Below are 15,170 nucleotides of genomic sequence, written 5' to 3'. Positions count from 1 at the left end.
TAACTTGTCTTGAAATATTTCTCTGTATGTTATTTCTAAGTCTCTTCCAGCTCTAAAATCTTCTATTTCCATGTTTCTAACTTAACTGAATTTCTGGAGGTTTTCTACAATTGTTTTGAGGTTTGTTTTTTAGTTACTGGAACAAGTCAAATATATTATAATGGGTGAGAAGAAATGGAAATGAAAGATTTCATCCTTGTTGGTTGTTTTCAATTATTTCATTTTATTCAGACTTAATTCATCAATGAAAACCCACAACAGGCAAAATACAGAGGCATTTAATATTGAGGCCTGGCTTCAGAACATGAATTACAGTTAAAATTTCCCAACATTGAACATGGAGTTCAACCTCAGAAGCGATTAGTGGTATGAAATGTACCCACTTTCTCATTCAAAAGGAAGAAAATAAGCCCACACTAAATATTCCTTGAGGTAATATTTAGCAGAAAACAGAGATAGTCATAATTTACTAATAATCCTGCTCCCTCAGGAACATCAAATAAAGAAAACTAAGCCCAACAGGGTATATTTCACTACTATAAGTATTTACTTAATGGAGGCTGCCCCTGCTGATAGGCCCAGCATGAAACATCAAGATCAGCGAAGAATTGGAATGGCCCAGTTCCATACAAGTAGATGCTGTGGTGGGAGACAGAAGACAATATTTTGACTTGAATAAGACACCCAAAAAAGACACCTCCTAAAAGTAACACACAAAGCACAGGAGAGAAGAGCGCAATCATCTGCAATGTTCCAAAGTTCTGGCCCTAAACAACAGTTTAAGACAAGCAGCTTCTGCAGGCTTCCCATAGCTAACCTCGTCAGGAGCTTCTTTCTTATCCCAAGAGTTCCTTGGTTTTCTGTGCCAAGTGCTTGTCCATTTCAACTGCTGTGTCATCTGCCATTTGTCCAATCTGTAGTGAGACAGAATAAGAAATTCAATACTGGACAAATTCAGTGCCCCAATACAAGGATGCTCATGTGATGTTGCACCAATCCACGTCATTTGGGGATAATAGTAGGAATATGTGGAAATCTAACTCCATCTGAAAATCTCTTCTAATCCTATTTTTCCTTCTGTCTATGTGCTCTGCTTGGTGAAGAGCATCAAGTCTGATCATTTAAAAATGATTGCTAAAGATTGTAAGAATAATCAAGTTTGAAAGACTTGATAACTTTAGTGCACACTATGACCAACCATAATTTCAAAAGACTCAGATGAAACATGCCATTCATTCCAATAGAGAGCTGATGGAATCAGAATGCAGATGAAACATTTTTTCTCCCTCATTCCTTTTATTTCTTTTTTTGAGCATGGCTAACACAGAAATTTGTTTTGCATAACTAATACATATTTGTAATGAGTTTTGGTTTTTTGTCTTCTCATCAGTTCAGGATAGGAAAGGCAAAAGGTGAAAATTAGAAATCAAAAATAAAATAAAACTGAATTTTCTAAAAAAGAATATAGTTGCAGGGGCAGCTAGGTAGCACAATGGATAGAGTACCAGCCCTGAAGTCAGGAGGACTTGGGTTCAAATCTGGTCTCAGACACTTAACAATTCCTAGATCCTGGGCAAGTCTCTTAACCCCAATTGCCTCAGAAAAAAAAAAAAAAAAAAAAAGAATATAGTTGCTAGTAAAGTCCAAAGGAGACATCAATCCTCATGCCCCTTGGCCCCACCCTTCCCTAGAAAGAAAAGAGGAAAGAGATCCTACCTTATTAAACTATTCTCTGTTCGGGTGGTTCTCAGAATGTGATCTAGGAACCCCCAAGGATCCTTTCAGGGGATCTGTGAGGTCAAAATTATTTGCGTAATAATACTAAAACATTTTAATTTCTAATGTGGCAAATATCAATTAATATATTTGGCCATATAAGCAAAAGTACTTGGGGGGAGGGTTCAATAATTTTTAAGAGCATAAAGAAATCAAAAGTTTGAGAACTACTGCTCTATTCTAATATCATCTGCCTACCCAGATGATAATACCCAGGTATTGCAATGCCCTTCTAACAATCCTTCCCACCTCTACTCTTTCTCCCTGCTAATTCATTCTTTATAGTACTGCCAGTTACAGATCTGGTGAGGCCATCCTTCTGCTCAAACTCTTTAGTGGCTCCCTATTACCTACTAAGTGAATTGCCTGAAGCCTTCCAGCTCTATGTAATACATAAATATTACTTCCTTCCACTTATTCTATAGTCTAAGCAAACTGGAGCACTACATGTTCTGTACCCTCCCCATCTACCATTCATTTTTCATTCCCCCTTTTAGGGAATGACCTTGAGAGGTTAAAAAATTACAAATAACCCTGAACCTTCCATAGTACTTCACACTTAATATAACGTATTGTACATTAGCAATTCCTGTGTGTGTATCTTATCCTATACGCTCTGTAAGGAAAGGGTGTGTATCTTACCTAACCTTTCTATTTCTCACAGCTCCTGAAGAGAGCAGGTGTTTAATAACTATTCGTTGAATGATCAACCAAATTACATTTAGAGAGGAAAGGAGAATAAAGATAAGGAGAGGTAGGAAGAAAAGGGTAATAAGGGAGCTAAGGACAAGAAATTCTACCAGGAAAGGAAATAAAAGATGAGAAAATTCAATAGGCTTTCAAACTCCTCTAAGTTTTATTCTGCTTGTTCCTTCACCTCAAAACTACCTTTCTTCTATTGTGAATGTATCTTATATGTTCATAGTTATTTACATGTCATCTCCCTCATTAGATGTGAGATCCTTAAAAGAATGGATTATATTTCTTTTTTTTTGTATACCCAGTGATTAGTGCACTATTTCACAATTTCAGTATTTTGATTGATTCTCTTTGGGCATATAGAATTCCCTTTTTGATTTTAAATTTCAAAGACTATTACCAAGAACATATTTCCTACTGTCTCTACATTGCTAATCCACACAATATTTTGTTTTCAAGGAACCGACGACATTAGTTGGGATGTGCCCATATTTAGTCCCATGCTGAAGATAAAAGATTAAGACCTTAAGAAACCTGAAACCAGCATATCTTTTTCCTAATATTCCCTAATATTTTACCAAGTTGAAACACTTTACCCTTGAATTCCTAGGTTAGCATTATTATAACAACAGTATAATTTACTGCAAGGATATATGATTTCATTATCAGTCTGAATACTTCTTCCACTGCTATGGATGCAAGCCTTTTTGCCCATCAGGACATTGTCTAGGAAAGTTGCTGTTTACAACGATTTGTCACCCTATAACCAATTAGGTGATGAATATCTCCAAGCATAGTTGAACTGACTCTCAAAGAAGACGCACAGTCAATGGAAAACCCTTAATGGAAACCCTTCCAGATTAGTGTGACCTGGCAGCACTCTAGTTTTCACTAAATTGGTTTTGAAAAACTCAAGAATCAACTCTGCAATTCTAGAAGACAATGTCTTAAAGATTGCAGGGTTTATAGCTGGAGGTGACCTTAAAAATTCAAACTAAAATGAAGGGAAGTAAAGTAACTTGCTTAGAGTCACAAAGATAAGTATCTGAAGCAAAATTTGAATTCATGTCTTTACGAGTTCACTGTGCCACCTGTCTCCAAAAGCTGTTGGGGTAGAGGATAGGGGTAGGGGAGAGGAGGTCAGGGGAGCATTAAAAATCTGGTACCATTTTCTCTCTCAAGTCTCATCTCCCCTCCATCACTCTATGTTACATCCAGGCGGGGTTCCTCTATTTCCCCAAAAAGCTCTGCACTTCCCCAGTACAATGCCTTGCTAATGCTGTACCCTGCAGCTGGAATGCAGAGGGGTATCAATATATTCCCTCCCTAACTAGCACCTATCATGATTCTTATCAATCCTTTACAGCTGAATCATATAGTGATTTTGATTTTGAGCAAGTTGCTTTTGGGCTAACAGAGTTAAAGTTGGAAGGTACATAAAATGTTTGTGGCAGCCCTGTTTGTAGTGGCTAGAAACTGAAAAATGGATGCCTATCAATTGGAGAATGGTTGGGTAAATTGTGGTATATGAATGTTATGGAATATTATTGTTCTGTAAGAAATGACCAGCAGGATGAATACAGAGAGGCTTGGAGAAACTTACATGAACTGATGCTAAGTGAAATGAGCAGAACCAGGAGATCATTATATACCTCAACAACGATACTGTATGAGGATGTATTCTGACAGAAATGGATTTCTTCGACAAAGAGAAGATCTAACTCAGTTTCAATTGATCAATGATGGACAGAAGCAGCTACACCCAAAGAAAGAACACTGGGAAATGAATGTAACTATTTGCATTTTTGTTTTTCTTCCCGAGTTATTTTTACCTTCTGAATCCAATTCTTCCTGTGCAACAAGAAAACTGTTTGGTTCTGCACACATATATTGTATCTATTGTGACCTATTTAACATGTATAGGACTGCTTGCCATCTCAGGGAGGAGGTAGGAGGGAGGAAGGGAAAAAGTCGGAACAGAAGTGAGTGCAAGGGATAATGTTGTAAAGAAATTAAAAAAAATAAAGTTGGAAGGCACATCAGACAGTGTATAATCTAATCTTCTATTTTGACAGATAATGAAACAAAGGCCCAGGGAGTATGACTTACCCAAAAGTCAGTCAGGAAGTAGCTGAGTCTGGATTTAAACCCAGGTTTTCTAACTCCAAAGCCACCACCCTTTCTACTATATAATAGTGACTCCCAGATAATTTATATCCAGTGACAAAGACACATTCATGGTCACACACACACACACACACACACACAGAGTTTTCTTTGATCCTAAATGCCACCTCCTTCAGAAAGCCTTCCTATCCCACCTCTACCCCAAATAATAATGACTTTTACTTATCTCAAACTTCATGTAGCACTGACTCCAGATTTCTGATATATTTACTTTGGATTATTGAATGTTATAATTATTTGTGTGTGTGCCATATTCCCCTTCTAGACTATAATCTCTACTGAAAACAAAGACGATACCTTATTTTTCCAATGACTCAGCACTATACTTGGTATACAGAAAGTGCTTAATACTTAATTGAACTGTTTAATATGTTTCCTCATTAAACCTTCTAATAACATGATAGGCTACTTCTCAGTACCTCAGTACCCATGCTCTGACATTGTGAAGAGCTCTTAAGAAAATATGCAGGAGTGTTGAAGCAGGAAACAACTTGGAGGGTAGGAGAGGAACAGATGTAAGGTTGAGGATGTGTCCTCAACCAATCAGCACTTCCCTCTATCCCATCCATATTCCAGAATGCCTCCTGGGTACCAGACCCCAAAACCAAAGAGGGCCATGGCCAGCTTGGTTGGAATTCTGTTTTTTTCCCTCCTGTTCTATTTCTTCATCTGTCTTTTAGTAGAAATTACTCCATTCAACTCAATTCCATTTGGAAGAATACTATGGTGAGCACTGGAGGGAATTTGAGTTTAGATAAGGCAAAATTCTGGCACTTGGAAGCTTATAATCTTGAAGGAGGTGGAATAGCTCTGATGTCTCTGCTATTTTAAGATTTACAGAGTGCTTTTCTCATCACCATGTGAGGTGAGTAATGTTCAGTGTGATCACTCCCATTTTACAGCTGTCAAAACCATGATAAAGGAATGTGCTCAAAATCATAACGCTCTAACGTGTTGAAGACAATTGGAACCCAGGCTTCCATCATCCTCTCTCGTACCTCATGCTGCTTCCATACACACAGAGTGAGACCTAAATACATAATGTGACATGACAGATATGTCAACAGGTACAAACAAAGGGCTCAGTGAGGCCTGAGGAAGTTCCCTGGAGGGAGTGAAGTTAAGGTTTCTGGGAGAACATGACATGTAGGCTGGTTCCAGGAGGACAGCAAGAATGAGAACACTATCTTGTACTTTGAGGTCCAGCTTAAAAGTTGCCTCCTCAAGCATGCTTTCCTTGACCTTTTTCCCCCTGCCTCTACTCTTTACCCCAACAGCTTTTGTAGACAATTAGGTGGCACAGTAAACTCATAAAGACCAGTTCAAATCATGCCTCAGATACTTATTTGTGTAACTCTAAACGAGTTACTTTACTTCCCTCCATTTTAATTTCTCCATCTGTTAAATGGGAATAACGATAATAGCATCTATCTCCAAGGGTTATTATAAAGATAAAATGAAATAATATTTACAAACTTTAAACATGATATAAAAACTAGCTATTATTATTAACAATTTTCTTTTTCTACAATTTTCTACAATTTTCTAACCTTTTCTACCTTTAGCTTCATATCTTTCATGTGTTCTTATTCTATTTTTGTCCTACTATAGTTTACTTTATGGAATTACATATTTATTTCATATCATGTCAAAATGGCAGGGACCACAATATCATTATTTCTGTACCAAAATCAACTCTAGCACCCAACAGTGATTGGTACCTAATAGGTACTTATAAACATCTGCTGAAATGACTCAAATTTAATTGGTATTCCCAACTCCTCTACCCCAAGATCTGGCATATATTTTATAATTTAATTTTCAACACCTAGAAAAAATGGATAGACATGACCCCAGAACCAGGAAAATCTGAGATCAAGTTCCACTTGTGACTCATCCTGATGTTGTGATCTTAGAAAAGTCACATAGGTTCTCAGAGCAAAGCCAGTTTGGCACAAACTATGTGCTTAACTGGGCAGCTAAGAGACAATGGATAAAGCACTGGGCTTGGAGTCAGAAGACCTGAATTCAAATCTACCTCAGACACTTACCAGTTGTGAGACCTGGGCAAGTCATTTAACCCTGTTTGCCTCCTATCCTCATCTGTAAAATGGACTGGAGAAGGAAACGACAATCTCTGAATCCAGTCTCTCTGCCTAGAAAACCCCAAATAGGTTCACAAAGAGTTGGACATGATTAAATGACTAATTCTCTAGGGCCTGGGAAAAACATATTAATCTTTGCTTATAGAATGAATACAAAGTTATATCATTATATGGTGCTTTGTACTTTCCAAAACATTTTCACAAATACTATCTCATTTAATTCTCCTAATACCTTCATGAAACGGGGCAGGGATAACTACCCCTGTTTTATGGAAGAAAGTGGAGCAGAGAGGCACAAAGCAAGCCTCTTTGTCCAGGGTTGCACATAGTCAGGCTGTGGCTGATTTGGGACAGAAACCAAAATTCTCTTCCCTAACTGTAAGGCTGTTGTGCTCTCCTAGAGTGATGGCTCTAGGCTAGAGTGCTTTCCCTCTTCTTCTCCCCACCCCCACAATTTTCTGGGGCTGCTTGGAACAGAAAAGGGAAGAACTAGAGGGAAGCTCACAACACAAATGTAGGGGAGGAGAGTTTTTGTGGCAGGGGTGGGATCTCAAAGTCACTGAGGACTCTTTCAACTCTGAAATTCTGCTTCCATGGACAGGGCTGCAAGGGACCACAGAGACCACTTAGTCTAAAACCCACAATTTATGGGTAAGGAATTTGAGGTCCAGAGAAGAAAACTGATGTCCCAATTCACACAAGTAATGAGGTGACATTAGGTTTGGGGAGTTGAGTCCTCTTTCTAGTACAGTGCAGACCTAGGACCCCAAGGCCTTTCTGGGAGTCAGGGGAAGGAATAGCCCCTGAGGCAAGTTCCCAGCACCTTGAATTGATAGCTTTTCTCTCTCCATCTCTCAGCAACTAGTACATTGACAATGTACTACTACTCCATCCCCACTGGCAACATGGTTAGTTTATTTCTGAGTGGCTTCATTCCTCTGAAAGGTTTGTAGTGAAAGGTTCTTGGCCGAAGACGCCACCCATAGCTGCCAAGTGCTTTCATGTTTAGCAGGCCTGTTTCAGCAGCAGGACGGATCGAAGATAAAACAGAAGGCCAGCAGATGTCGGAGGCAGAGAAGGGAGGACCTCAGTCCTCACTCAGCACAGCTTTGCCAGGTCAAGGGACTAGGAGAGACTGGGAGGGAAAGAGGGGGGAGAGGGAAACTAAACCTATAGGGACAGAAGTCTAGAACTGATCTTTTCTTTCTTATAAACCCAAAGTAGACCGTTAGCCCCTTCTTCTAGAAAAACAAAGGCAATCTCTTCATTGTGGAGGACCAAATACTATAGAAGACAATATTTGGAAAGGCAACACAAAGTAGCGGAGGGCACTAGATAAGAGTGAGAAGACTTGAATTGGAGTCCCAGGTTGCTCTATTAATCTGCTATGGAATCTTAAAAATGTCAGGCCCCTTCTGTGTGTCAAGATTTACTTACCTGTAAAATGGACATAGTAATCCTTGTACTGCCTACTTCAGGGCTAATATGAAGAGAATACATTTTTTTTTAAACTATAAAGTGCTACTGAAATTCAAACTGTTAAGTGAACTAATATTAGCCTCATATTAAAACTTGTGCATGCATAAAGTAGATTTAAAAAGAGATTTTCAATACTTTGCAAAGATCTAGCAATACCCCATAAAAAACCATAGCCCTTTGATGACATTATTGCTGGTCTCTGTGCCATCAACAAAAACTCCAGCTCAACTTTTTAAATGATGAATGATAAAGAAAGGAAATGAAACTAAAAACAAAGGTATACTTCAAAAAAATCCATGATTTTACCCTTGTGGGTATTTCCCAAGAGAAATCAAAATTCTTCCATGATTTAGTAGTTATCTTCCTGAACTTCCTTGGTCAAAAAATTAATTATCTAGTGGCCAACCCTGTAGTGGTGATGAGCTTCTTTACACAGAGAGACTAATCTCACAATAGGCAATTAAAGATGATGACAGGCTGAGGGCTAGAAGGGATCTCAGAGATCACTGCTTTACAGATGAGGAAATAAGTTTAAAGAAGTCAGAAACAGTACTTAGACAGGGCCTATCCTTATAATAAAGCAATACAATAGACATTTATCAGACACTTATTTTGTGTAAAAAGCAAATTGTCAAATGCTGGATGAAATAGAACTTTATCTTTCTAACTGGGTGGGGAAGGGAATGCTAATAAGAGTTTGTGCTAAACTACAGGTCATCTTTCAGGTCCCTTCCAGGTCATTCCATGGTTAATATTTTATTTTCTATTTTGGCTTCTAAACTCCTTTCCAGCAATATTTTAACATTACATATATATATATATATATATATATATATATATATATATATATATATATATTTAACATATGATATCAAATAGACAACAAAGCAACAGAGAAAGCTGGTTTCTGATTCAAAGATCCAACTTCAAATTCTACCTTTGCCTTTGGGCAAGTCCTTTAACTTCCCAAGAAGCAACTATCTAGAATTCTAGTAATTTCCTCACCTAAGAGTTTTCTTTATCACTCAAAACATGGGTCCAGGTCTTGACAAGTTTGTTGGAGCATTTTTTCTTATTCAAATGACTTGCTTCTGCCGCTACTATTGTGGGCAAGAAGCCAATACAGCAATGGATAAATAAGGAAAGTCTGCCAGTCTCAAATGTTCCAAGGTTTCTCACAGGAAAGAAGCATCAATTTATTGATGCAGTGAAGAGATTGTGTAGTCTCAGCAGGAGCTTTTCCTTCTGTTGCCCAAAATGCCACTGAAATCCACTGAGGGAGGGAAGGAGGGAAAGAGGGAGGGAGGGAAGGAGGGAAAAAGGGAAGGAGGGAGGAACAGAGGGAGGGAGGGACGGACAGAGGGAGGGAGGGACGGACAGAGGGAGGGAGGGACGGACAGAGGGAAGGAGGGAGGGAGAGAGGAAGGAAGGAAGGAAGGAAGGAAGGAAGGAAGGAAGGAAGGAAGGAAGGAAGGAAGGAAGGAAGGAATTATTGATTCTAGAGTCAGGAAGCTGGGTTCAAGTCTTGGCTTTGACACTTAGGAGGTATGTAGCCACACCAAGTAATTTAGGTTCTCTGAGGTATGGATGACTTTTAAGGAACCTTCCAAATCAAAAGTTCAATGATTCTTCTTCTCTTCCATACATTCCAGCCTTGACTCTAGTTCCCATTTGACTCCTGTGTACCTTAGGGCAGATCACTTCCTTTCTATAGCCCTCAGTTTCCTCATCTATAAAATGGGGACAATATTTGCACTAGTCACTTCACTGGAATGGTGGGAAGACATCACTGTGACATACATATGCATTTTGTGATGAGGCCTATAATTATTACATCCTTGCTTGTGCCACATGGAATTTACAGCCTATTGTGTACAATTTATATACATTTATGTGCTGATCTGGAAATAGCAATTACCTGTTTCTCTATTAGTTTAATTGTATCTTCTGCCACTGTATCCTTGGATTTCTTCAGTTTATTCATTGCATTGGTCCGCACTTTCCTCAGGGCATCCTTAGCCTTGTTTGTGTTCTGCTTTGCAAGCTTGACCAACATTTCTCTGTGTTCCCTTGTAACTCTGATCAACAAAGTGGGCAGAGGGACATTAAAAAAAAATATATATATATATATTTGTTACTATATTTTAGGTGCTGCTGAAAAGAGAAAAACAATGAGTTAGAAAGCCTGATCATGCCCAGGTACAGAAACACTGGGGTTAAAGCCCATGACCTCTCTGAGCCTCAGGTTCAAGTAGAGATTGGATAGCCATTTGTCATATGAGAGAAGAGATTTTTTGACTGGGTGTGGGTGACCTTTGTGAGTACTATGAACTCTTCATGGTTATGTGATTCATCTTTAAAACAGGGATAAGAATATTTGCATTCCTGCACAGGAATATTTGGCAGATCAAACATTTTTTTCAGGACATAAAAACACTTTGTAAATTTTAAAGCACTATACTCAATCTAATAGTGGTTTATTAAGCACTGATATATGCATAAGATTCCTTGTCTGTTGCAGAGGACATAAAAATGGAAGGGTACAGTTTCCACCCTTAAAAAGCTAAAAAAAGAGGAAACAAATGTTTATACATTTGCATAGTAGCTGTAATACAAATCAGAATAAGATAAAGCAAATCAGCAGAACTAATGAAGAGAGGAGAAATAGTGGAAAGACAACAATCCTAGAGTCCGGAAGAGCTGGATTCAAATCTGCCAAAGACACATATTGACTGTCACCATGAGCAGTGTTCCAGGCAATTCTCTAAGGCTAGGAGTTAGAGATGCATTATTGATCTGCTTTGGTGCAGGTAGTTTTTTCTGTAGAGGTTCCCTATACCAGTAATATCACCAGTCCAATAAGGCTGCTTTACAGTTTATACTTCACTTTATTCACAATCATCTTTTGTGATGAGTAGGTACAAAAACTAGTACTACCATTTTACAGAATAAGGAACTGAGACTAAGAGAGGATAAGCTATTTTTCCAATATCATACAACTTAGTGGCAGACTTGAACTCTAAATAGATCAGAGTCCACATTCCCAGAGCACTTGGTTCTTTTCATTAAACAGTACTTTATTGTACATTATTATAGTTTGCAAACTTTATCGATTTAAGATGTGTGATTTTTAAGATTCCCTGTGAGCCACAATGTGGGTATCTCTTCCTGTATGCTGTTGTACCTATGCCTCCACATTCTTACCTTCCCTCCTTTAAAACTACCCATTCAATCTCCTTGTTAAAAGTTTAAAGAAATTTAAAGAACAATGGAAAAGGGAGCATTTTGAAGAACAAAGAATATACCACAATGAAAATCGTGTGTCAGAATACCCCATTCATGAGAAAGGGAAGAGGGCACTGTACATAAATCACATACATTTGGGCACCTAAGTTGTGCCTAAATGAATATTTTTTAGATTCTAGGCAGAATATACTTTCAAAGTAAAAAATATGAATCCCAGAGCTGAATGGGGGATTGAGATTTAACTACCATGTCAGTAATTTAGGAATTTGGACTAGCTCATGTTGCTTTTGTGATTTTCAATCCAATTAATGAAAATCACCAATGATGTTCTTCTTTCAGGTTCGATTTTTTGGCAAAGCAAAAGAAACAGAGAAGGAGCATGAAAATTGAAACTTGATCTATCCAAAAAACCAAACTCAAACCCTAATCATATTGTAATGCCAGGAAGAACATTATGAATAATCTGTGTCAGTGGGAAGTCATTTAAATTTAAACTAAAAGTAAACTTAATCTTAAACTAAACATAGCCCACTAAAATGTAACAAAACATCTTGGCCTTAGAATTGGAAGATTTCCTTCTATCACTCAGTACTTATGTGATTTTGGGGAGTCATTAAATCTCTGGGAAAAACACTACTTGCCCTGACTACTTCACAGGCTGCTTATGAGGCTCCAAAGAGTAAAAGATTGTGAATATAATTCCAATACTGTAAAGTGCCATAAGGCTAATATCACATCATCATCACCACCACACCAGCACCACTACCACCATTATTACTCCACAATTGCAGGAAATGAAAATACTCCTGGAAGTAGGGCACAAATAACTCAAATTTTTACAAAATCTTAATTCAATCATTTCCAGCTTGTTGATGATGATTGTTAACCTTATCAATCACAGAGCCCCCGAGGGAGTAAAATGGCAAAAACAACAAAGGTTGTAGAAAGACTGAAGATAACTTTTTCTTATATTTCATAGTTTTGTTAAAAGATGGTCCTGGATATTAGCATTTTTCTTGCTAGGGAAGAAACTACTACTATAAACTGCTGGGTTCAGTGCCCTTAGAAACTAGAGACATATTTGTTTCTTACAGCATTTCAAGGGCTTCATCCATTCAATCCAATAAGTTTTGATTAAGCAAGATATTGTGTGAGACAAGCCAAATATAAAGACCAAAGGAAAAACAGTATCTGCCCTCAGGAATTTTACATTCTACTGGGGAATATAAGCACCTTCAGTTCAAGTCATACAGGTATTCTCCCTCTCCTTCCCTCTTCTAACCATGAACAATGTAAACTCTATAACCTTTCTTATGACTTTTCTCTCCTAGAATATTCTCTTCTCCTTCAACCCTTGAGATCTATACCTTGATCAAAATTCCTTCATTTATTCTTAAATCCCTCTTACTTTCTTTTATTTGCAAAGAATACTCCCTCTCTCCTACTTATTCTGACAGAATTATACTGGAATATTTACCATTACTGGTATTTAGTTGTCAAATAACACTGGGAAAAATGAGGGAAGAAAAAATTGTAAGAGAATCTTTAATATAAATGGGAATGAGGTAAAACCCCATCCAGGCCTGGTCAAACACCATAGATACCCAACCTGTAATTAAAAGCCTCCCTGGGCAACTTTATTCCTGAACTAAGCCGGAGGGGCCCCCAATACTGGTGTCAAACTTAGCTCAGACATGCAATTGGTTTAGCCTTATTCTTACAACTAAGTTCCTTAACTTAACCAACTTTCCCAATAATAGGAACCATAAGTGTAGGCCACTATTCCTGGCTTAGATCTTTCAATGAGGCAGCTAGGAGGACAGAGTACTACAAATGGAACTAGGAAGACCTGAGTTCAAGTGCTCATACTAGCTTGCTGCAGATACTAGCGGGGTAACCCTCAGAGAGTCACTTTACCTATAGGGACCTCAATTTCCTTATCTGTCAAAAGAAGGAGCTGGATTCAATGGTCTCTAAAATCCTTTTCAGCTCTAAATTTGTCATCCTATGATACTGTGAAATGATAGGAAAAATAATATAGTAGAAAGAGCACCATATTTGGAATAAAAGGAGCTCAAATGCTCATTTAGCTACAGTCTATATCAAGTTCACTTAACCTCTCTGGGTCCTTGTTTCTTGTCTTTAAATAAGGAAGCTCCAGCCCAGATAATTTTTTAATAGTATTTTGTTTTTCTCAATACATGTAAAGATAGGTTTCAACATTCATTTTTGTAAAACTGTGTGTTCCAAAATTTTCTCCCTCCTTCCTTTACTTTCCCTTATTTCTGTCCCCAAGACAGCAATAGGCTAAATTTATGCAATTCTTTTAAATATATTTCCATATTTGTCATGATGTGCAAGAAAAATCAGATCAAAAGGGGGGGGGAAATCACAAAAAAGAAAAAAAGCAAGCCAACAACAATAACAAAAAGGTGAAAATACCATGCTTTGATTAGCCTTGAAATTTTCTACTGTTGATTTCCATCTCTAAAATCTGTTACTCTTATCATCTCAAGCCTTCTCTCCATGCTGACTGTCCTCCCCTGGAAGTGTTCCAGTTTGTCAGTGTCCCTTCTCAAATGTTGTTCTTAAAAGTAAAAATACCAGTCCAAATGTGTTCTGTGCAGGGAAGGTGTGTGGTGGTACAATAGGGCAGAGTACAGCAGGGATAGTGTTCCCCTCATTCCAAAGGACTCCACAGACTTAATGTAGAAGGGCTCCAGACACAGCACAGGATCCACCCTCCAGCTGGGCGTAGTGCCAGCTGATGAATACAGCAGCCCCTTCCGTTAGGGTCAGAGATCCCCCATGACACAATACAAAGGTTTTAACCACTCAGCAGGTTTGGCCCTGGCCACAGGGTGAGGCATTGTTTAGACAAACTTTGCTGGTTAGGTCTTCCTGATACATCCAAGACAGACACCTTCCTGGACTCCTTAAACATATCCCCTGGAACAATGTGCAAAGGGCACGCCCCACTCCCAACACGTGGCAGACAAGAGTCCCCACAGTAAGATAAGTGCTTCCTATTATTTACACATCAGTAGGACAAATGTACATAGAGCTATCTACCAGGTGATGAAGGAAGAGAAGGCAACACACATAGATATAATGACTTCAAAAGATAGCTATTAGGAAGGACATTCAACTTTAAATGGTTTTCTGATTACACTTATGGAAAATGACTTTAAGAAGTTTCCAATTTAATTCAATTAATATCTACCAAGCACTTACTATGGGTCCAAACTTGATATCTTCCCTGCAACCTGGCACAGTGCTTTACCTACAGCAGACATGAATATGTATAAAAAATTGAACTATCAAAGCACCGTGCCAGATATTGGGAATATATTTTAAAAGTACTGTGTTCTAGGAGAATATTTCTTTCACTAAGACAAGGGAGCAACTCCATCTGCAGCTTACTACATGGTCTTTGAGAAATATTATAGAAAAAATCTATCAGTCTATAATGAGCTTCTACAACCTTGACAACAGACATCAGATATATCTAAGTTCTTCTCCAGAATCATACTTGAGAGTCTTTTCACTACCACTACCACTATTTGCCTAATGGTAGGGTCTGTAAGAACCCTATGTGGCCTGTGTGTGATAAGGCACTAGAAAACAGCATTAGAACTAATATATATATTAAGTATTGACTTTGTGGTTATACTTTTT

General features: G+C 38.1%; 1 protein-coding gene across 4 annotated transcripts in view; it reads right to left on the bottom strand.

The window, feature by feature from the left end:
- Positions 1–203: 203 nt before the first annotated feature.
- MRRF (mitochondrial ribosome recycling factor) overlaps positions 204–15,170 on the bottom strand; it is a 52,976-nt gene continuing 38,009 nt past the window's right edge. Inside the window, exons 6-8 of one of the 4 annotated variants that reach the window (XM_012553681.3) lie at positions 10,165–10,324; positions 818–914; positions 204–639 (exon numbers count right to left, since the gene is read on the bottom strand). In XM_012553681.3, coding sequence (XP_012409135.1) covers positions 837–914; positions 10,165–10,324 — 238 coding nt within the window. In that variant the 3' untranslated portion in view covers positions 204–639; positions 818–836. Of the gene's footprint in view, positions 915–10,164; positions 10,325–15,170 lie in introns of all 4 variants that reach the window. The other 3 variants (XM_012553680.3, XM_012553683.3, XM_012553682.3) reach the window with 3 other exon arrangements.

Source organism: Sarcophilus harrisii, chromosome 2 (assembly GCF_902635505.1).
Source record: "Sarcophilus harrisii chromosome 2, mSarHar1.11, whole genome shotgun sequence".
In the NCBI taxonomy this organism is placed as follows: Eukaryota; Metazoa; Chordata; class Mammalia; order Dasyuromorphia; family Dasyuridae; genus Sarcophilus; species Sarcophilus harrisii.
This window is presented reverse-complemented; position numbering and strand designations above follow the sequence as displayed.